Consider the following 25,271-nt stretch of genomic DNA (forward strand, 5'->3'; position numbering starts at 1 on the left):
CTTTTGCGGCTTAACATTTACAGATATTGGTCCATATGGATATTTGATTTGATTAATTTATGCTAACTTTGACAAATTCGGTGACTGTCCATATTTAAATGTAAGTTTCATTTTCATGATTGGATTTTGAGATTCTGTCCATGTTTTCTGCTTCGCGGAAATCATAGCGCTGTATGCGCCAAGAACCGGGTTGTCCGGGTACTCGGTACCACCGGTACTTAAAGAAACCTGGTACTGTGACATTTTTAAATTTTTCATACCGACTTGGTACCGAAGTACTGGGTCTTTTGACAACACTATTTAAATGTCTCTAATATTTTAAATAATCTTATTTGAAATCATACCACAACCACATTTAGAAAGATGTGTTTGATATTTGTGAACCTGCCTGTGAAAACCCAGCTGAAGTCATTTTTTTTGTAATTTACGGTTTTCTATATAAAATCATCCTTCATAAAGGCGTAGAACATTCTGTGAAAATATAACCTTTATATTTTTAATATTGACTGAGTGAAGCCATTTCAAAGATCAAAATTATAGTGAAATTAATGGTTGAAATGGTTGAAATCAAACTTTGATGCTTGCTATCTCATAATTTGATATTGAGACTTTAGCCGGGATTTCACAGGCAGGGTCACATATATGCTAATTTTAAATATAATCAATCTATTGTGGTCAACAGATCCTTCTTATTATCATCAATATTACTCTGATGCAGAAATCCCACTGTGTCCCTGAATTTTTGTGTAATTAGAACTAGCACTAATTAGAAAAGCATGAGAGCACTAATTAACAAAGAAGCTTCATGTAACAAAGAGCCTATTGACCTTTTTTTCAGTTTTCTTTATATCATGATTTACATTTAAGTGTTATATTTGCTGTTAAAAAAAGAGAACAATTTCTGTCTTTAGAACAAAAGTAAATATCTCTTTTGTTATTTCTGTGTATATCATTTGTTCTTGTGTTGAATGTCTCTCTGTACATGAATATACTCACACAGGATCAAAGGGCACTGATTCATCATTGAGATCAGGTTTAGGGGAATGTAGTGGAGAAGCTGCTCGCTTTCTTTTCCAGCTGATGATACTGAGAAAAACAGAATAGAAAATAAATAGGAATTAATTTCATGACTCTTAACTTTTTGCTCTACAAGTATTTTTCAAAGCGTTTTTATGCTAAAATCAGGATGCTGACCAGCCACATCCACAGTACAGTGACACACCGAGAGAAATGTACCTTTAATACAATTACATAATCATTGAATTTTGTTTAAAAGTAGACATATATTTCTCATGTCTTTAAGGCAAGTAGGCTATACAAGGAGTTAAATTTTTGTGCCATGCTCCAGTTCACAGAGACCGAAAAAAATACAACAGAAAGTGCATCCAGAAAGCAATTATGTTTATTTTACAAAAACACAACGTTTTGTTAATATAGTGAGTTTAAACACAAAAAAGTAGACCCTTTACAGTTTCAAATGATTAGTCTTGTCTGTATAAGCAAGCATGAGGGCAGATTCATGCTTGAAACACGGTTTCAATATATTTTAGATTTAGTCCGAGAGCTCTCAGTCCTATGGAAGCATATGGGTAGCATTATTCAATTTGGAATGTAATATGCAAAATGTCAATGCAATATGTAAAATGACAATGCATTTCTGTATTTACATTTACATTTTCCAATACATTTGTGCAACGTTTGATGCAAAATGAAAATGAAAATTAAATTACATAATTTTCATTTGCCATTTCATACACCAGTTTTAATATGTAAAATGAATACTAATTTTAACGCTTTATAAGTTGCAAAATTAAAATGAAAATGTATTACAGAAATGATTAGATATGTCTAACATGTTCAAGCAAAAACTGTGGCAAAATGATCATTTAAATGCTATTTTTCTTAAATGCATTAACACTCACAGTCAAGACACTACGATTGCATTTTCATTCAATGTCCCGTAATGAATGTAGCAAAAATCATTGCGCACATTGAAAATGCATTCCGAGCCGATAACGTCTCCGCCCCCTCCCGACACGTCAATCACTGCGTGAACAAGGCGGGGCTTGCAGAAGGTCAAGAGACTCAAGTCTCAAGAAGAGGATTCAAGTGAGAGAACATGGACAAGACAGTTGGTCCGTTTACATTTTGATCATTTCGGTTTATGGCTTCAATATTTCATTCGATGTGGGGAAGTCGTGGCCTAATGGTTAGAGAGTCGGACTCCCAATCGAAAGGTTGTGAGTTCGAGTCCTGGGCCGGCAGGAATTGTGGGTGGGGGGAGTGCATATACAGTTCTCTCTCCACCTTCAATACCACGACTTAGGTGCCCTTGAGCAAGGCATTGAACCCCCAACTGCTCCCCGGGCGCCGCAGCATAAATGGCTGCCCACTGCTCCGGGTGTGTGCTCACAGTGTGTGTGTGTGTGTGTTCACTGCTCTGTGTGTGTGCATTTCGGATGGGTTAAATGCAGAGCACAAATCCTGAGTATGGGTCACCATACTTGGCTGAATGTCACTTTCACTTACGGGAAGTCGTGGCCTAATGGTTAGAGAGTCGGACTCCCAATCGAAAGGTTGTGAGTTCGAGTCCCGGGCCGGCAGGAATTGTAGGTGGGGGGAGTGCATGTACAGTTCTCTCTCCACCTTCAATACCACGACTTAGGTGCCCTTGAGCAAGGCATCGAACCCCCAACTGCTCCCCGGGCGCCGCAGCATAAATGGCTGCCCACTGCTCCGGGTGTGTGCTCACAGTGTGTGTGTGTGTTCACTGCTCTGTGTGTGTGCACTTCGGATGGGTTAAACGCAGAGCACAAATTCTGAGTATGGGTCACCATACTTGGCTGAATGTCACTTCACTTTGCACTTGTGGGCGGAGTGCACTTTGCACTTGTGGGCGCTGCTTTCATCTGATTGGTCGAATCGCTCCACCTTCAGCTCGGTCTTTTCATTCTTTCAGGCAGAATAAGAGTCAGTGCGAGTGAAGCACTGTAATGTCTGAACCTACACTCACTGTTAATTAGCATAATATTTGAATCAGATGTAGCTGGGCACATAATTCGTGCTGAAAATGCAATCGTAAGTGTCTTGACTGTGAGTGTTAATGCATTTAAGAAAAATAGCATTTAAATGATAATTTTGCCACAGTTTTTGCTTGAACATGTTATACATATCTAATCATTTCTGTAATACATTTTCATTGTAATTTTGCAACTTATAAAGCGTTAAACTTTGTATTCATTTTACATATTAAAACTGGTGTATGAAATGGCAAATGAAAATTATGTAATTTCATTTTCATTTTCATTTTGCACCAAACGTTGAACAAATGTATTGGAAAATGTAAATGTAAATACAGAAATGCATTGTAATTTGACATATTGCATTGTCATTTTGCATATTACATTCCAAATTGAATAATGCTACCCATATGCTTCCATACAGTCCCTCCATTGAAGCTGTGTGTACGGTATACTGTCGATGTCCAGAAAGGTAAGAAAAACATAATCAAAGTAGTCCATGTGACATCAGAGGGTCAGTTAGAATTAGGGCTGCATGATATTGGGAAAAAATGACATTGCGATATTTTATTTTTATGCAATATATATTGCGATATGAAATCTAATAAAAAATTTTCTTACAAACAAAAATGGGGTGAGCACACTTACATTCTCATTTTAAATGATTTAAACATCGACACCATCATCTCAATTGATTAATATGAGCGAGGGAGAGAGAAGCAAGACAGCGCTCGTGTTGTTTGAAGACGGTGAGCATGCGGCCGGGGCTCGCTTGATCTCTCTCTCCCTCTGTCTCTCTCTCTCTCTCGCGCACGCGCTCTCTCTCTCTCGCGCGCGCGCGCTCTCTCTCTCTCTCTCTCTCTGCCCTGTCAAAACTTTCACTCTATGATGGTTAAACTGTGCAATTAATCCGCGAATCACATTCGTCAAGGGCCGGGGAGCAGCTGGCCCGTACAGTTAATGAATAACGGATCAACTATGACAGTCTACATCGCACATCCTGCGATGTGACTATCGTGGATTCGTACATCGCGATATCGATGCTTAAACGACACATCGTGCAGCCCTAGTTAGAATATTTTGAAGCATCGAAAATACATTTTGGTACAAAAATAGCAAAAACTATGACTTTATTCAGCATTGTCTTCTCTTCCGTGTCTGTTGTGAGAGAGTTCAAAACACTGCAGTTTCTGATAACCGGTTTGCGAACTGAATCGTTTAAAACGGTTCGCGTCTCCAATAACTTTTTTAATGTGACTGTCACTCCCTCTGAGACAGAATAAACCAATATCCCGGAGTAATTCATTTACTCAAACAGTACACTGACTGAACTGCTGTGAAGAGAGAACTGAAGATGAACACCGAGCCGAGCCAGATAACGAACAAAACATTGACTTATCGGTTTTCGGATCACCAGTAGTTCTTTTGGACAGTTCGATTCAATAAACCGGTTGAAGAAAACGGTTCACTGGTTCTTTTGCGCTCAATGTAATGGCATCATTGGCGAGGATTGCCCTTGATTCAAGCCTTCGGTTTACCTGGGCTCATAACATTAGCACAGAATCAGTTCGTTTCAGACGCTCTGTGTGTCAGTCTGCTTCACGCTGAATCACACATGCAGTATCATCAGCTCCTCGGTTCTCGAATCGGACTCAATGTTCATCTTCAGTTCTCTCTTCACAGCAGTTCAGTCAGTGTACTGTTTGAGTAAATGAATTATTATTCATTATTATTGGGTACTTACCCAATTTAATTAACTGTGTAGAAGTTAATTTTGCAACACAAATGTAACAAATAAGCTCTTAACTTGAAAAAACTTTCTATTGTAATAAATTTTATTGCAAATGAAATGATTTGGTTTGTGATTTAAACTTGCTGTTCTACAAAAAAATAATAATAATAATATTAAAGAAATAAAAAGAAACTGTGATTCTGTCCGTTTAAAGATTTTTTTGAGGACCAATGTTGTACTGAGTAGCATTTAACAAATTAATTCACTCATATTGGATTGACAGTTTTGCGCTGAACTTTAAACTGCTTGAATGTAAAACCTAAAGTTCTGAAGCTGCACTGTAAAAACCAAAAAAAAAAAAAAAAGTTGAGAGCTCAAAAACCTTTGGAAGCTGGTTGCCAACTTAAGTTTTGTCAGCTTTTTTTTTTTTTTTAAAGCAACTTCAACTATCAGGTTTTGTAAACTTATGGAGTTTTTATCATTTAAGAATATATTTCTAGTCAACTAAACACAAAATTGAAAGTTTAACTAAACGTTAACTTAACTTAATATATTATGTTGATTGAACATGCACTAAAGTTTGTACAACTAATTGACCTTTAAGTTGAGTAAACTAAAAAATCTGCTGAAGCTGGTTGCCTTAGTCATACACTGTAAAAAATGTACTGTAGAATATACAGGATTTTACTGGCAAAAAAGTTGCCAATAAAATCCTGTAAAAATGATGTTAATTGCTGTAAAATGGATTACAGGAAATTACTGCAAAGCAAATTACAGTTAATTGCTGTATGTGAAATACAGTAGTTTGTAGTATTTTTTACAGTAACATTGAATTTTACTAGTAGTTTATTTTACAGCAATATTTTGTAATTTCACTAAAGTACAGTATTTACCTGGCAAAAAAGTTGCCAATAAAGTCCTGTAAATATATTTAACAGCATTTTTTGTAATTTCATTAAATTATAGTATTTAACTGGCAACAAAAGTTGCCAATAAAATCATGTAAATACCCCTAAATACAATATGATGTTGTAATAATTTAACAATGAAACTGCTTTAAAGAATAATTTTAACAGTAAACTATAAAATACTGATATAAATGCATTATCATGAGCTCTATCTTAATACATTTACAAATGAATAAAAACCAAGTCAATGATGTTGCAAATAAGTATTTATTAAAACTGGCAGAAAGACATTGCAAGGCTTTTACTGGAAAAATAAAATTTTCAGTCTTTCAACAGTTAAATCTTATCATAAACATAGCATAGCATCACAAATAACTGTTTAAAAAAAGACATATTCAGAGTAGAACATTAACTTTCTATAAAAATGAAGGTCAATCAACAGAATTTGTATAATTTTGGTAAAAAAAAATATGTTTTAAAGAAAAGGATTAAAATAAAATGCTGGAATCAACATTAAATCACAAATTTAAATTTTAATTGTTTGAGCTTATGTTCTATTAAATTAAGAATATTCCTGCAAAAGACAACTTAATAAATACATACTGAAAGTCCATCAACTTTCTGAGATGAGCACACACATGAGGGTTGTCCCTCTTCTGAGACTTTTCCACTTGTTTTGCCTCTATGTGTCCGTCTTGTATCCAGTGAGTTTTGTGATTCCAAGAAAACATCTGCACATAAACACAAGCAAAAGCATCAGGATAAAGTTATGTATCAGATGAAACTAGCTCAATAAAATAAATGTCAAAATGCCACTTATACAATACAATCAGCATTTACCAGTACTTAAAAGGTTACTCCACTCCAAAATGAAACTCTTGCCATTAATCACTTACCTCCATGTCGTTCCAAACCCGTAAAAGCTTCGTTCGTCTTTGGAACACAATTTAAGATATTCTGGATGCAACCGGGAAGATTGTGACTGTCCCATAGACTCTCCAGTAAATACCACTGTCAAGGCCCAGAAAAGTATGAAAGACATCATCAGAATAGTCCATCAGTGGTTCAACAGTAACGTTATGAAGCGACGACAATACTTTTAGTATGCAAAGAAAACTAAAATAAGGATTTATTCAACAATTAGTCTCCTCTGCATCAGTGTAGTGCCATTTTTGGAGAGTATCTGTTGGACACACACACAGCAGCTGCTGTTCTGTGTCAGCTGGGTCACATGGACACGCTTTCTATGTTTATTTACGCTTTGATTTGAACGAAAACAGTGTATCCGTGTGGTGCGGCTGACATAATAAAAAATAAAGACTTTGTTGAATAAAGTTGTTCTTTTTGTTTTCTTTGCATACAAAAAGTATTCTTGTAACTTTGTAAAATTACAGTTGAACCACGGATGGCAGATGGACTATTCTGACAAGTCTTTTCATACTTTTCTGGGCTTAGACATTGTTAATTGTTTGGCAGTCAGTGGGACAGACGCAAGCCTCCCGGTTCTCATCTGAAATATCTTAAATTGTGTTCCGAAGACGAACATAGCTTTTACGGGTTTGGAACGACATTAACAGTTAACAGTGATGAATGACTACATTTTCATTATGTGGTGGAGTAACCCTTTAAATAAGTAACCTTTTTCGCAAATGAAATTACTTAAGTAAAACTTGTTACCTTTGAAAAAATTAATGTGTGCAAAGGATGCCTGCTCCCGGGACGCACAATGTTGAGGGATGAATTCACAACCATCTGACCCTCAAATAGTCAAAAGCCACTGGGTGGACCTGAAATTAATAAATATAAGTAATAATGTAACCTACAATGCTCATATGTAACCTAGTATTTCAATATAAAATGTAATCTAAATTACAAGTTTATCAAATTATTTAAATAATTAATACATTACCTAATAAAATCAGCTTCAGAGTCTTGAAGCATCGAACATTTCTCCACATCAGCTGCTATTCTTTGCACCTGCAAGAAATAAAGAAAATAACCTTGTGATTTCTTTAAAGCATTATGTACTGTAAATGAGACCAAAAGTAACACCCAAAAAGGCATGTATTTTAGAATAAACAAACTATTATAAATTATATAATTTATAATACAAATTGTAATATTACATTGTAGAACTGTACCACCAATCAAATTAAATAATTAACAGTGCAAAATTACAACTGTGTAATGACATGAAATTTGAAAATACAATTAATAAATGTTGGAAAAATGCAATGCTACTTATTAAACCTGAAACTAAACCGCCATTAGGTGGCAGTAAATAACTTAATGAGGGAATCAACTGAGTTATTCATTGAACCGATCCGTTCAAAAAGATGAATCATTTAGTTAAAGTTTGGAGAGTTTTGATTTGAAAATGAGCAAAATAGTTTTGCTTTGGTCTTTGTTTGGAACTATATTCGTTGGTGAAATACAACAACAGTTAATATTGTGTCTAAAAAAGTAAGTAACTTGTTAACTAATTGTTTATTGAACTATGTATTTGCAATCGTGATACTCAGCAAAACAGCTCTTGTGAACTTGTGATGCTTCTTATAATCATATGTTATGAATAAACTCAACAGTTGAACATTTACCTCATGTATTCTCTGTGAGTTTATGTGTGCCGTTAAGCTTGTTTTGATGTTGAATGAAAGGTTAATATAATCAGAATCAGTCTCGCGGTTCGATGCTTCCTCAGGCTTTTTTCTTTTTCTTTTTTCTTTTTTTTTTTAATCGGGCTAACTTGTCCAGTCGGGCATATAAAGATGTCTTTCACTTATTATAGCAAGGCGTCGAGTCAATATGGGATAGTTGAACGAATGAAATTTCAAATTTTGCTGTTTGTCAGTTATTTCGATAGATAGTAGTTGCTATGACAATCGTTCGCATTGGGCTTTATTTTAAGTTAGGTAAACACTACTTTTAAATGCTCTCAATAAGAAAGGTTTACTTCCAAAAATCGAACATTTGGCGTAACTATGCTATGATAGCAATTCCCAGTTTACTGCACAGAAGTTACCATGGCGACTTGTCTAAATGTCAGTATAGGAGGCTATTGTGACATGATATCACTTATACAATAACTTAAATAAATAAAAAAAGGATACATTTCTCAAGTATAATTAAGTGAACTTACCAGGAATTATGAATAAAGCCTCTTATCTTCAATCGTTCTCGGTCTGCTCCAGTCGGCTGGGTTTCAGATTTGAATGATGCGCGCGCAATCCCATAATGCCACACTACAGTAAGTTAGTGTAAAAAGCAGGAACTACAGTGACAACACCTGCTTCTTGTAAATGAATTACAGTTGACGTGGAAATATACTGTTAACAACTGTAAAACCTTATTTGACCCATAATGCATTGCGAATTACAGCTGCATCTTGTAAAATGTTTATACAGTACAATTCTGTAAAATTTTGCTGTAGAAACTACAGCAATTTTTTACAGTGTAAGTTGGGCCAACTTAAAATTTTAAGGCAACAAACTTCAGCAGATTTTTGAGTTTGCTCAACTTAAAGGTCAATTAGTTGTACAAACTTTTGTGCATGTTCAATCAACATAATATATTAAGTCAAGTGAACTTTTAGTTAAACTTTCAATTTTGTGTTAAGTTGACTTAGTCATAAGTTGGGCCAACTTAAAATTTTATGTCAACTAAACACAAAATTGAAAGTTTAACTAAAAGTCCACTTAACTTAATATGTTATGTTGATTGAACATGCACAAAAGTTTGTACAACTAATTGACCTTTAAGTTGAGCAAACTCAAAAATCTGCTGAAGTTTGTTGCCTTAAAATTTTAAGTTGGCCCAACTAATTATTTTTTACAGTGTAGTTTTACATTATCTACATCAGTCTTGTGATATTATAGCAGTTGCATATTGAGATTTTTTTTTAGAGAGTTGACTTATTAACTGAGGTTCGGGAGCAGGGCAACGCCCCCAAACAATCCCCTGACATCCCGAAAACTTCAAATATCGGGCCGCCTCATACCAAACTGTTTGTCTCCCTCTCTCGAACTAGGGCTGCACGATATTGGGAAAAAAATTACATTGCGATATATCTGATATATCGATAGATCTGCGATATATATTGCGATATGAAATCTAATCAAATTTTTTCTTACAAATAACAATGGGGTGAGCACACTTACATTCTCATTTTAAATGATTTAAACATCGACACCATCGTCTCAATTGATTAATATGCGCAAGGGAGAGAGAGCAAGACAGCGCTCATGTTGTTTGAAGACGTTGAGCGTGCGGCCGGGGCTCACTCTCTCTCTCCCGCACATGCTCTCTCTCTCTCTCTCTGGCCCATACAGTTAATGAATAACGGATCAACTACATCGCACATCCTGTGATGTGACTATCGTGGATTCGTACATCGCGATATCGATGCTTAAACGACACATCGTGCAGCCCTATCTCGAAGCCTCCCTTTCTCATCCATTCAGCTATCCTTATCCCATATTTATCTTTCTTTCAGGTTGTATTTAGGGGTCCTAATCATCTGGTCAAAATAAACAATCGAGACGATACCCCCACCCTAGGTTTTCTCTGGGCCATCACTTCTAGATGCCCTGATCAACCTGACCATCATCCAATTCCATACACCCCTTCAGCTCTTTCTACTCTTCCCCAAAATCCTGTTCAATTAACTATTCCATAGCTTGTTTGTGGCGTGGTCCTAGCTTGTGAAATTCAGTATAATGAAAGTGTTTTGAAGTGTCTTTTTGCCTCACACAAACATCATGAATCATCAAAAACTTATTGACTTTAGTAGCTTGCTTTGTGACGTTCAGACTTGATCTGTTTATCTGTATAATCTGTTTGTCGTTTGTCACCATTGTTGAGGTTCATATGCAAACTGTGATTCTGTCCATATAACTTCCTCATAATGACTTGTAAGCCTTTTTAAAATATCAAAGCATGCAGTTGTATTAAAAGAATATAATAATGCAAAAATAATAAATTAGTGTGACCATACATTCTCTTTTGATGGAACATGTCAGCTGGGATATCTAAACTTCACAAAATGTCCAGGATTCGGCTTTTGCCTTCTGCGGTAATCATTCATTGTGTGCATTTATATATTAAACCCATGCGTGGGACTGTTTTCTTAATCCCGCTCACGAGAACATTGTAATATTGAATATATAATTGTTTTGCATCAGAGAGTCGCTATCAATATGCAGAGTATTTAAATTGAATTGGATGCTGCTCGTGTTGGATGTAGGGTTGTGTTACAAACACGCCAGGTTCCACCTCCACTCATTCACAACGCACGCCCTCACCTGAGTACTGAGCACATCCACCTGACCCTCATCATTACCCAATCACCTCAGCACCATAAATACCACACACACGCACTCAATCAGCGTCCGGTCTCATTCGCGACAAGGTCTTACCTGTATGCTAACTCAAAGGACTAACTCTTCCTCTACTTACCTCTCTCCAGCGATTCTCCGAAGATCAAGATCCCCAGTGTGCGTGTGTGTGGTTCACCTCCCTCCTCTGACGTCTTCACCCAGCTATCACGGATCCATTCATCACTCTACCCAACACTACCTGCTCCTCTGCTTGTGTCTATTAATAAACCCTTCTGTCTGTTACTCCTCAGCCTCCCTAGTGATCTGTAACAGGTTGCCAAATCCACATTGTTTTTCCAATGATTTGAGTTGATTTTAAACTGCGGTGGGTTGATTTTCTCCCGTGGTTTAAAGGTTTGAAATATTGCATTATAGCATATGCAAAATAGCATAGCATATGCAAATTAGCATACACACAGATTAGACTCTTGATATGATTAGTAAATCAGGCCTCATCACGATGACTGAATCATCATCAATAAGTTACCGACTTTATCTGATCAGATATTCGCTAGCAATTCTGGATATAACAAATTTACTTTATAAACACACAGTTACAGCAGCCAAAGAAAATCTAATTTTAAAAAGTCAAGGATCAAGAGCCCAACTAAAGCTAACACCTTTTTCCACAATGACTTCACAGTGACTTCATGCATATTGCAATTTTTTATGTTTTTTTTTTTTTTTTACTTGTAGATATCATGCTATATTATCAGGTTATAATTGGCAAGTCAAATTTCACATTAGGACATTCATAAAGTGCTGAAAACATAGTTTTCCCTCCCTACACTGTATTTTGACAGTGTATATAGACACCAATTTTACAATATTTTACACAGTAGGGTCTGATCTATATTATCAGCTATGCTGGCCTAGAGAAGCAAAACATGTAAGAATAGAATGGAAAAGTTGTAACAAATGGAAAATCCAGACATACAGAAGTGAAGATTTGGAACCTAGCTGGAACCTATGATAATCAATGGAGATATGTTACGAACATGTCCATGTTTGGCTAACTATCAAATTAATCTATGCCTGAAACCAATCAGGATCATGAATTCTGAAGTAGTGATATAAATTGCTGATTGCTGTTGTCTGTGATGTGTGAGCAAAGTGGTCTATGAACTAGAGGTCTTCACGGGTCCAAAAATTCGAACCCGAACACGAAAGGGACCCGTAATGTACTACACCGAACCGACCCGGACCCGTCTATTATTTCAAAAGCTGGACCTGGACCTGGACCCGTGTAGATCCGAGAAATGCCTACCCAGACCCGACCCGGACCCGTCTATTATTTGAAAGCTGGACCCGAACCCGCCGGGAAGACACAGACCCGACTGGACCCGATTGTCACACATTCCACCTTAAATTGCTATTACAAGTCAATAAACCTGTTGTGAAAAATACAACTTTTTTTCTAACCTAATTTAAGGAGCCGTAGTTTCTCTTCCTTGTACCTGACTGTCTGTGATGCATTAAAATCCTCCGACAAGAAAGTTATCCATGTTATTCCTCTCATTATTTCAAGTCCGAGCTTAATCCACTCATTATTTCAGCTTCAAAAGTCAGATTGATGTCACGGTAACGACTGCGCACATGTACAACTGACTCGAGTTAACTCGCATAATAACTTCGACTGTTTGCCCTTTTGAACTATAATAACGATAGCTCGTGCTATGCCATGGCCGCTGACCTTATTTATTTGCTATAATCTCTGTGCTCTCTGCTCTGCGTCGAGTCTGAATCTGACGACTAAAACTTTAAGATTAAACGGTTCATTTATATTATTAAAAAAATGGTAGAAAATGTAAAGCGCGGTTTGTCCCTCACTGGTTGCCATAGAAACATGACACACGCTCGAGACTGCACATGCGTGCTAGCTGGATCAACCAGAAATATGCTTTTTAACGTAATCTGAGCGTAATCATCGAAAACATTCATGTGACAGTTCACCTCAGATCTTGTTGCTGATTTGAAATATATTAAATATGAGTGTGTCAAGTCTGCAAGCATTATTACCGTGCGTGCCCTTGCATTAACTCTGAGTCTGCGCACTCTGAGAAATCGCTTTGGCTCACACTTTTCGTTTCCTAATTTTACAAGTTGCAAGAAACACAAGCAGTGTGTGATCACGGCCGGGTGTTCTCCGAGTCCGATGACTCCGATCGCACGGGTATTACACACAATGTTAAACAGACCCGGGACCCGATGTAATAGATTCCGACCCGACCCGGCTGATCATTTAAAATATAGACCCGAACCCGTACGGGTCCCGGGTCGACGGGTTTTGGGTGCACTGTGAAGACCTCTACTATGAACTCCTTGCTGAGTGTTGAAACTGACTTCTGCTATTAAAACGGAAAAGAAAATGTTCTTCTGTGATTCTGGATGCAGTTCCCCATGTGTTTTCCGACAAAATAAAGGCTTAATGGTTTAACATTTGAAGAAAAAGAGATGTACAGCCAAACATGTAACTATTATATATTGTAAATTATGATGATTATTATTAAATGCTATTTTTTTCTTTTCTTTTTTTTTTACTTCACAGTACAGTGGAGTGGTTAATGTTGCTGTTTTGTTTTTGTCCTTAGCTCATATCTTGCCTGATAGTTCATTCTCCTTTAACTGAAGTAAGATTCTTAGCAGTTTTCATTTCAGTGACCATGCAGGTGTTGTATCTAAATAGTTAGATGACTCTAATGAAGAATCTTTATTTTTATTAAATTAATTTTATAGATGCATAAAAGAAATAAAAGCTAAGTGGTCTTTATTATTACTGGCATTGCTATTCCAAGAAAAGTACTTCAGTGAGTGAATCATCATGTTAAATTAATTCACATTCAAATTAATGATACTCACACAGGGTCAGAGGTCACAGAAGGTCCACTGCTGAAAGCAGGGGGCTCAAACATGGAGTTGTTGCTCTTCATAGACACACCGCTGAATCCTGAAGATGCTGCTCTCTTTGTGTAAACATTACTGAAAGCAGGGGGCTCAAACATGGAGTTTTTGCTCTTCATAGACACACCGCTGAATCCTGGAGATGCTGCTCTCCGAGCATCAACATCACTGAAAGCAGGGGGCTCAAACATGGAGTTGTTGCTCTTCATAGACACACAGCTGAATCCTGGAGATGCTGCTCTATGAGCATCAACATCACTGAAAGCAGGGGGCTCAAACATGGAGTTGTTGCTCTTCATAGACACACCGCTGAATCCTGGAGATGCTGCTCTCCGAGCATCAACATCACTGAAAGCAGGGGGCTCAAACATGGAGTTGTTGCTCTTCATAGACACACCGCTGAATCCTGAAGATGCTGCTCTCTTTGTGTAAACATTACTGAAAGCAGGGGGCTCAAACATGGAGTTGTTGCTCTTCATAGACACACCGCTGAATCCTGGAGATGCTGCTCTATGAGCATCAACATCACTGAAAGCAGGGGGCTCAAACATGGAGTTGTTGCTCTTCATAGACACACCGCTGAATCCTGGAGATGCTGCTCTATGAGCATCAACATCACTGAAAGCAGGGGGCTCAAACATGGAGTTGTTGCTCTTCATAGACACACCGCTGAATCCTGGAGATGCTGCTCTATGAGCATCAACATCACTGAAAGCAGGGGGCTCAAACATGGAGTTGTTGCTCTTCATAGACACACCGCTGAATCCTGGAGATGCTGCTCTATGAGCATCAACATCACTGAAAGCAGGGGGCTCAAACATGGAGTTGTTGCTCTTCATAGACACACCGCTGAATCCTGGAGATGCTGCTCTATGAGCATCAACATTACTGAAAGCAGGGGGCTCAAACATGGAGTTGTTGCTCTTCATAGACACACCGCTGAATCCTGGAGATGCTGCTCTATGAGCATCAACATCACTGAAAGCAGGGGGCTCAAACATGGAGTTGTTGCTCTTCATAGACACACCGCTGAATCCTGGAGATGCTGCTCTATGAGCATCAACATCACTGAAAGCAGGGGGCTCAAACATGGAGTTGTTGCTCTTCATAGACACACCGCTGAATCCTGGAGATGCTGCTCTATGAGCATCAACATCACTGAAAGCAGGGGGCTCAAACATGGAGTTGTTGCTCTTCATAGACACATAGCTGAATCCTGGAGATGCTGCTCTATGAGCATCAACATCACTGAAAGCAGGGGGCTCAAACATGGAGTTGTTACTCTTCATAGACACACCGCTGAATCCTGGAGATGCTGCTCTATGAGCATCAACATCACTGAAAGCAGGGGGCTCAAACATGGAGTTGTTGCTCTTCATAGACACATAGCTGAATCCTGGAGATGCTGCTCTATGAGCATCAACATCACTGAAAGCAGGGGGCTCAAACATGGAGTTGTTGCTCTTCATAGACACACCGCTGAATCCTGGAGATGCTGCTCTCCGAGCATCAACAGGAGCCTCCTCCTCTCTCTCCTCATACGCATTCATTTTATAAGCAGGTTTCTCCTCCTCTCCCTCCTCATGCACACTTTACAGGCTGTTCTGGTTCTCTTTCTTTCCTAGATAAGAGACTTGATTTCAGGCCTGTATGTGGAAACAGACAAAGAGAAAATACACTGAATTTTTACACAATAGAATTTCAGTAGGAGATGGTGCCCACAAGTGAGGCAAAGTGACTAAAGTGTCTGGACGCCCTGTAGTTGTGGCTTATAGTAATTTTAGAGCAGTTAAGTGCTGTTGTTATGCACAAATCACAAAACACAGATGCAGTAACACACTGTTGGCACAGTATAATACCAAGATAATAAATCCTCATCACGTTATTTCTTTAAAAATCTGATTTTGAAGGCTGCGTCTCACAAGGAATTAGTGTTGTCACGGTACCAAAATTTCAGTATTCGGTACCGATACCAGTGAAAATCCACGGTTCTCGGTACCAATTTCAGGTACCAAAGCAAAACACAAAAATATGCTAATTAAAAAAAAAAACTTTTTAGCACTTAAAATAAAACCAATGCCATTCTTTATACTTATTTACAATTGTGTTTAAAGTTTTTCTACAAGTTATATAATTATGAAAAAGAGTAAACAAGTTTCACCCAAATTTAATTTGTTAATTTATGAAATTTAACCATTTTATTTTTGGTAAATAAAGGGGATTTGCTATTAAAATTAAAACATGGAAGAAATATTGTGATTTATTTCTTTAAAAAATAAAGTTTTATAATTTTTTTCAACAGTAGTAGCAGTATCACATACATTTTCCTAAATAATAGTAATATTTCTAGCACAATGCCTTTATGTAAAAATTAACTTTTAGGCCTAATGAATGCATATTTGTCATTTTAACTGAACTTAAGGCTGGTGGTGATGCTTAAGATATTTTTGTAATTCTAAATGAACTCCATTATTTTGACAGGAGAAGACAACAAAGAATAGTTTACATATGGCGTGTCGATTCAGCGTGGTAAGACTCTTGCTCTCTCTCTCTTTGCATGTGTGAGAAACAGCGCTATCAGTAAAGTGACGGTGAGTTGTGCTCCTTCACAAAGAGTTTACAGAGCATCAAATACAGGTGCGCTGTGCGTCCATTGAGATGAACTGAAAAGTTCAGATCGCTTGATGGAGAGAGAACTCTGAAGCTCAGATGCTGAAATTAAGAGACACCCTTCGCTGCAGACTGTAGCGCGGTGACGTCACGTACGTACGTCATGTATGTACATCACGTATGTGTTTACCGCGCATGCGCTTGTAATTTGCATTGCGTGATGAAGTTAGTTGTTTTCGCGTCGTGCGTGCATTAAAACGATGCGCATACTTAAAAGAAAACTCTAATAAAATGTTAAAGTTTTAAAGAACATTAAAGTGTAAAAAAGACAGGGAAAACAACCGTTTTTAACCATGTTTCACTTGAGGTAAAATTATACGGAATTAAAGTTTATTCTGTAATATCCGTGTAGTATCTTACTTACAATATATTAACATTCTGTTGCACTTTACTTCACTGTGTATATTGTAATATTACACTTCAATGGCACCTTATATTTCTTATTGAGCTAGTCAAAATTACAACAGATAAAGTACAGTCGTCGGCTCTAATAGTGCAGATGGTAAAACGTGTGTTGTTCACAATATGATGCAATCGATCCGGTCCGAATCTGCCTTTTTTTTCCCTACCTTTTCAAATTTCAAATCACTTCAGAAAAGCATTTATTTTAAATAAAAACGAAGGAAATAATCAAACAGTTTTGAGGGAGGGCTTTATTGTCCTAATATGCTGGCATCCATTTAATAATTTGAATTAAAATTATAATTTACACTCAGTCATTATTGCATACTGTTTTATAATGTACTACAATACTGAGGTGCAAATAATTGCCACTATTTGCAATAAGTAATATAAATAGCAGAAAATCCTGCTATTTTAACATAGTGTAAATAGAATCTATAGCCATTTGCTCTAAGTGTAAATAGCCAATGCCTTTCTTATTTAAATATTTCCTTTGCTATGGTTCTTGTTTATCTACTTTTAAACTAGAAATTTGGACATTTTTCTTTTGCTTTGGCAATTCTGCATGTGAAACATTTAAGCCAATAAAGTAGTTTTAAGTTCAGTTGACTACATACAGTATATTTTCAGTGTCTGCAACCCATTTTATGCAAGGTGCCTCCAAAAAAAAAAACACACGGATGACAGTGATTTTTTTTTTTTATTTCAAAGAACAAAACAGAAAATATAATTGTACATACAAATATAGATTAAGACTATAGACATGACACAAGAAAAAAATATCTGAAATTCACCTCCATCACTGATAAAACAGTAAGTCAAGCAGTAGCCCTCAAATTCTTTGAATGGATAAAACCCACACAGGACTCTCCTCCTGCGATTCCGCACACAGCCAGGTGGACAGTTTTTAAATATCTCACTACACCGGAGGCACTGGGTCAGAGAACATGACGCCCAGAACTTAGGTTGTATTGTTCAGACAATGCATTCCAGTTCTCAACACCTAATTTACATAAAATAACAAACAATACTAAAGCAATATTAAATCATTTTGAAGAAAGGCAGAAGAGCCATACAAGGAAAATATATAAAAAGTATTTTTAAATATAGCATGGTGTTAGAAAAAGTGTTATTTGCTTTGTCTGTAAACTACCTAAGAGATTTAATTTACCAGCATTAACATCAGCTAAATCAAATTTAGGTTGGCTTGGCTTGAGAAAGCATGGCCTGAAAGTTTGAAGTGTTTTTCAATTTGAAAATTTTACAGTTGAGGGCTATACAGTCAGAGAAAGAAAAACAGATAATTACAGTACTCTAGCCACATGAAGTGAGTCTCTTCTCTAAATTTCTTCTCAGTGACAATGTCCCCAAAAAGTCATATTAAGATATATGAAGGTAAATTTAAGAGGTAACACTTTACAATAAGGTGTCATTGGTAAACACTAGTTAATGTATTAATTAACATGAACTAACAATGAAACAATACATGCGTTACAGTATCTATTAATCTTTGATAATGTTAATGAAAAAGATTAAAAATAAGATTTTTTTTTTTGCAATGCATAAAACCATCAATGGCATTACTTACATTAATAAAGTATTTCTGCTCTATTTTAATACATCTTTAATGGTTCATTTTAGGCGAAATAAGACTTTGAAAGACCAGCATTCGAATACTATATCATAAAACATGTCATAAATGTTTGAAATCGCACACATTTGCAATGGCACTCTCTATGATTATGACCAGAGCATTATTACAATTAAAAGCAATTTTAAACGCAAATTTTTAAAAAACAAAAGTAATATCTCATATCCACCATACCTTACAAACATCCGGAAGTGAATGAACCTGGATATGTGCATTAATAACAGTCAGTATGGCGCACAATCGTATTTACGGTAAATACATATACGTTACTGCGCATGCGCAGTCTGCAGCGAGGAGTACTTGGAAATTAATGCAAGCGTCACGCGCTTCAGTCTATGTAGTAAACAAACCCGCACGTCTCTGCCATTCATTAATTCACACAGAGACGCGCAGAACACGGATTCATATTTCAAACAACTTTTGCGGCAGATACTGGTCCATATGGAGATTTGATTTGATTAATTTATGCTAACTTTGACAAATTCCATGACTGTCCATATTAAAATGTAAGTTTCATTTTCATGACTGGATTTTGAGATTCCGTCCTCGTTTTCTGCTTCGCGGAAATCATAGCGCTGAACCGGGTTTGAACGGGACCTCAGTACTACCGGTACTTAAAGAAACCTGGTACCATCACATTTAAATTTTTTTAGTACCAACTTGGTACCGAAGTACCGGGTCTTTTGACAACACTACAAGGAATAACAGTGAGTTTTACAGTTCTTGCTTTTTTAATTGAGAAATCCTTGTTGATGTTTGAGACCCACAGATGTGACATAAGACACATAGTGCGATATGCAGTATCAGCAGTTTCAAGGCAGAAGTGAGGGCAGAAAGGGCCACGTACACATCATAAAGTCTTAGGATTCTTTTCTTTTCAAGCCGAAGGGCAAACTCATCTAATCTGCGGCCTATGCATCAAACTAAGATCGATGTAAAGACACAAAGCACTGCCATCAAGTTTGCATTTTTAAACATTCGCTCACTAAAAAATAAATCATTTCTAATCAATGACTTTATTACCACAAACAATCTGGATTTTATGTTTCTAAATGAAACATGGCTAGAAGACAGCTGCAGTTCAACAGTCCTCAATGAAGCAGCCCCTCCTAACTTCACTTACATGAGTGTCTGCAGGACTGTTAGGAGAGGTGGAGGTGTAGCTGCTCTATTTAAAGATGTCTATCAATGCAAGCAAGTGTCATTTGGTCAGTACTTGTCTTTTGAATATCTAGGGATTGTGCTGAAAGGTGCTCCACAAATTCTGTTTATTATTATTTACAGGCCTCCAAAATACTCTCCAGCCTTTGTTGAAGAGGTCACAAAAATGTTATCAATGATTTCCTCAGAGTTTGGCTGTTTTGCAATTGCAGGGGATTTAAATATTCACATAGATAATGCAGAAAACAAAACTACAAAAGAAATGATAACGGTTCTAAACACTTTTGACTTGACTCAGCATGTGCATGGACCCACACACAAAGGTGGACACACTCTAGACTTAATCATCAGTAGGGGTCTAAACATTTCATCCATTGTTATTAAGGACATAGCACTATCTGATCATTTCTGTATTTTCTTTGAAATTTTGTTGTCTGCTACAACTGAATCTAGATCGGTCTCTGTCAGAAGGAGATGCATAAACGAGAACACAAGTGTACTATTTATGGAGGATATATCTTTAACACCAAGCATTTCTGCAGACTCTGTTGATACTCTCCTTAATTACTTTAACTCAAAAGTTAAGAATGTTATTGATGATATTTCTGAATCAGAAATCAGTTTGGAGAAGATCAACAGCAGTTCAGACTATGAAAAGACAATGCAGAAAAGCAGAGCGGATGTGGCGGAAGACGAAACTTGAAATTCACTATAGCATCTATAAAGACAGCCTTCATGCTTTTAATGTGAAACTAGCCACAGCTAGACAGAATTTCTTCTCAGACCTTATAAACAATAACTTAAACAACACTCATACTCTTTTTGCCACTGTTGAGAGACTGACAAAACCCCCCCAAGTCAGATTCCCAGTGAAATGCTATCAGACAGCAAATCCAATGAGTTTCCATCCTTCTTTTCTGAGAAGATCATCAGTATCAGGAAGGCGATTGGCACATCCTCAAGTAATGCAGAGGTCAGACAGATTTGGCCACAATATCAAAAAGATACTATGTCTATTTTTGAAACAATTGATAGCAAAATTCTGGAAGATCGTCAACCTAAAATCGTCAACCTGCTATCTTGACACACTTCCCACATCTTTTTTCAAAAGTGCGCTTAACTGCTTAGAAGCAGATCTTTTAGAAGTGGTGAACGTCTCACTTCTTTCTGGGAAATTTCCAAACTCCTTAAAAACTGCAGTTGTTAAGCCCCTCCTGAAAAAGAGCAATCTTGATAACACCATTTTGAGCAACTTTAGACCAATATCTAATCTTCCTTTTATAGGCAAAATTATAGAAAAGGTTGTTTTTAGTCAGCTGAACAAATCCTTAAACTCAAATGGATGCCTGGACAATTTTCAATCTGGTTTCCGACTGCATCACAGCACAGAGACAGCACTCATTAAGATAATAAATGATATGAATGCATAAAATATTCGCTTAAATTCTGAGTCTGGCAAAATATCAGTGCTGGTACTACTAGATATCAGTGCTGCGTTTGACACTGGCGATCATAACATACTTCTAGAGAGACTGGAAAACTGGGTCGGGCTTTCTGGGAAGGTACTCAAATGGTTCAGGTCATACTTAGAAGGGAGAGTCTATTATGTGAGTCTAGGAGAGCATAAGTCTAAGTGGACGTCCATGACATGCGGAGTCCCACAAGGGTCAATTCTTGCACCACTCTTGTTTAGCCTGTATATGCTTCCACTAAGTCAAATAATGAGAAAGAACCAAATTGCCTATCACAGCTATACTGATGATACCCAGATTTACCTAGCCTTATCTCCAAATGACTACAGCCCCATTGACTCCCTCTGCCAAGCATTGATGAAATTAATAGTTGGATGTGCCAGAACTTTCTTCAGTGAAACAAGGAAAAAACTGAAGTCATTGCATTTGGAAACAAAGATGAAGTTTTCAAGGTGAATGCATACCTTGACTCTAGGGGTCAAACAACTAAAAATCAAGTCAGGAATCTTGGTGTGATTCTGGAGACAGACCTTAGTTTCAGTAGTCATGTCAAAGCAGTAACTAGATCAGCATACTATCATTTAAAAAACATTGCAAGAATTAGATCTTTTGTTTCCAGCCAAGACTTGGAGAAACTAGTTCATGTCTTCATCACCAGCAGGGTGGACTATTGTAATGGGCTCCTCACCGGCCTTCCAAAAAAGACCATTAGACAGCTGCAGCTCATCCAGAACGCTGCTGCCAGGATTCTGACTAGAACCAGAAAATCTGAGCATATCACACCAGTCCTCAGGTCCTTATACTGTCTTCCAGTTACATTTAGGATTGATTTTAAAGTACTTTTACTCATATATAAATAACTCAATGACCTAGGACCGAAATATATTGCAGATATGCTCACTGAATATAAACCTAACAGACCACTCAGATCATTAGTATCGAGTCAGTTAGAAATACCAAGGGTTCACACAAAACAAGGGGAGTCCACCTTTAGTTACTATCCCGCCCGCAGTTGGAATCAGCTTCCAGAAGAGATCAGATGTGCTAAAACACTAGTCACATTTAAATCTAGACTCAAAACCCATCTGTTTAGCTGTGCATTTATTGAATGAGCACTGTGCAATGTCCGAACCGATTGCACTGTATTTTACGTATTCACTGTATTTTATGTAAAATCTTCTTCTATTTTTAACTGTTTTAAATTCATTTTAAATAAGTCCATTTTTAAATAATTTCCAAAGTTTTAAAATCACTTGGTTTTATTTTTGTTTTATTATTTCTTCATGACTATTTTACTTTATTTTATGTTAAGCACTTTGAATTACCATTGTGTACGAAATGTGCTATATAAATAAACTTGCCTTGCCTTAGGAGTGACAACCACATTTAATATGAGTGAATCCTCTAAATTTTCTTTTTTTGTTTGTGAGGAACAGAACACACTCTCAAAATTGTGATGAGTAACACATTGTAACCATAGCAACATTCTGGCTTCTCACACTTTTGGTATCAGCTATAAGGGTTATGTGCAACAAGCTTCTGTTTTCAGCAAAAAAGGTCTCGTCACATTCGTTTCAGGTCTTTTGTATGTGCTTCATTAAATACAGAGCTGTTTTTCTCAAGATGCCTTCAGTGTCCATCACATATCCTGATATCTATTTTTTTTATCTGCATTAATTTCACACTTGTCTAGTACAAATATGTCACTTTGTAAAGTGTATACATTTTCCTTTATTTAGCACAAAAGACAGTGAAATGTGACAACATGATCCATAGGTGGGGTATGTTGTAACATGAACATAAGACAGTTTTAAATGCTATATGATCTAATGCAAAAATACAAATATATATATATATACAAACAAACTAAAATATTTTATCAAAAAAACAACTTTTTCAAATGAAATAACAGCGTTTTTAATGTATAACAATTATCTGATTTTACAATTACCACATTGCAACCATGCTTGGCACGGCCCTGATCGCAAGACGCAGTATAGTTCAAAACAATGTGGGAAAAAACAGTCAGACATTCAGAAAAACACATACAGCTGTATTTTTCTACATACAGCTCTTACAGAACACAAAAAACATAAACGAGCCATATGTAGAGCCAAAATTCTTTACCTTTCTTGAAATAATAATTACTGAACATTAAACATTGACTGCAAGTCTTTAGTCAAGGTTCAAGGTATCTTTATAAGTACCAGAAGGTACATTTGTTGTGCAGACAATGACAAAATGAGTGTGTACGATTGTTGACAGAATGCTTTTGTCACTGCTGAAAACTACCATATATACAAAGTTATTCGAAAAATATAATTTCCCAGCAGCCAGTGTGTCCCTCCCAACTGTAGGCCACTGGGCTTCACCCCGTGCAGTAATGTACCCCTGGTTACAGTCATGCTTTCTGTCAGATTAGGCGATCAAAATTTTACGCGTCACTCACATTTTTAGTACATTATGGACCCCACTTGGTCATTTTTAAGTGAACTTTTCGCTGCTGGTTTCCGAGTTTACCCTGGACGCCCTGCGGTTTCCACCGTGATATATAGGCCTAGCTCTCCAGAGAGAAGCGAACATCGCTCGAGTTCGACAAAACATCTGTTTAGACGCAAAAGATCCTCACAGTAACAACTATTATAGCTTTAAAACGTTTTAACAAACTTACCGTGACACATGAAGACATTAAGATTTAGAATCCTCCCTGATAGCGTCTCTGATCTCCGATTCACTTTCTGTTTCACTTTAAGGAGTTCCGCTAAAAACGTGATGACGTTGTGTGACGTGCTGTTTGCTATTGTGTAATGCACAGGAGTAAACAGCGAATATGTACCTGCACAAATTGTCTGCTTGTTAGAGAATAGAGAACTATCCTCATTAAAATACAGAGCAAGAGAGAATAAAACAATCAATTAAATTAGATGGGTATTGTGGACATCAAATACCCTTCCCCTAATAAATTTTTATGATCCATATTATTATTATTATTATTATTATTATTATTATTATTATTATTATTATTATTATTATTATTATTATTATTATTATTATTAATACTATTATGGAACACATTTACCATTACACTTCTGGACAGGTCTTTGTATGTCCTTATTAACTCTTCCAGAGCTTTCATTATATATTCAGTGATGGAAACCGGACTTCTGATTTCTCTATCCAACTGATTTGCAGTTTTATCCAGTAAATGAAGACAATACTCCCAGACTTTTATTGGAACCACATTCTGTGGATTCTCATTTTCTTGACCATGACATTCAGTTCTCTCTTTGTCTTGGGAAAATGACCGATCAAAAACAATGAACGTCTGAGCTCTGTACAATACAGCTGTATCTACATGTGTTGCAGTTTTCTACTCAAACACCTGAGGATTGGGGATCTGGCCCAGCTGGCTCATAGTATGCTGTTTAAATCTGGAGGTTTCTTTGTAATATACTGTTACTCTGGGCTGCTGGCTTGATTGATGATTTGGTGTCACACAGATAATTGACAGATCCTCTCGCTTCCACCAGCCATGCCATAAAGCTAGCTTTCAGGGAAGCACTGACATCCAGGAGACTGGACTGGAGAGAGAGTCAGAGCTTCTGAACTTCAACTCTGTCAGGAGCTGTGAAGTGTCCAAATCTTCCCTCAAAGATCTCCTATTCCACAGAGTATATATACAGTACAGACCAAAAGTTTGGAAACATTACTATTTTTAATGTTTTTGAAAGAAGTTTCTTCTGCTCATCAAGCCTGCATTTATTTGATCAAAAATACAGAAAAAATGTAATATTTTGATATATTATTACATTTTAAAATAATTGTTTTTAAATTTATTATACTTTAAATTAGCATTTATTTCTGTGATGCAAAGCTGAACTTTTAGGATCATTATAACATGATCCTTTAGAAATCATTCTAATATGATGATTCATTATCAAAGTTGGAAACAGTTCTGCTGCTTAATATTTTTTCAGAA

The 25,271-nt window shown here is 36.8% G+C and overlaps 1 protein-coding gene and 1 pseudogene across 11 annotated transcripts in view; both read right to left on the reverse strand.

Moving 5' to 3' along the window:
- Positions 1-25,271, reverse strand: part of LOC132140709 (NACHT, LRR and PYD domains-containing protein 12-like) — a 538,723-nt gene that overhangs the window by 71,473 nt on the left and 441,979 nt on the right. For 8 of the 11 annotated variants that reach the window (XM_059549627.1, XM_059549636.1, XM_059549694.1 and 5 more), the window contains exons 1-3: positions 23,964-24,046; positions 13,895-15,582; positions 997-1,086 (exon numbers count right to left, since the gene is read on the reverse strand). The exons of the other annotated variants lie outside the window; for them this stretch is intronic. In XM_059549627.1, the coding sequence (XP_059405610.1) occupies positions 997-1,086; positions 13,895-15,486 (1,682 nt within the window). In that variant the 5' untranslated portion in view covers positions 15,487-15,582; positions 23,964-24,046. Of the gene's footprint in view, positions 1-996; positions 1,087-13,894; positions 15,583-23,963; positions 24,047-25,271 lie in introns of those variants that run through there. 11 annotated transcript variants of the gene reach the window in all.
- Positions 15,577-24,965, reverse strand: LOC132128926 (neoverrucotoxin subunit beta-like; annotated as a pseudogene).

The sequence above is a fragment of the Carassius carassius genome, chromosome 1 (assembly GCF_963082965.1).
Source record: "Carassius carassius chromosome 1, fCarCar2.1, whole genome shotgun sequence".
Classification (NCBI taxonomy): Eukaryota; Metazoa; Chordata; class Actinopteri; order Cypriniformes; family Cyprinidae; genus Carassius; species Carassius carassius.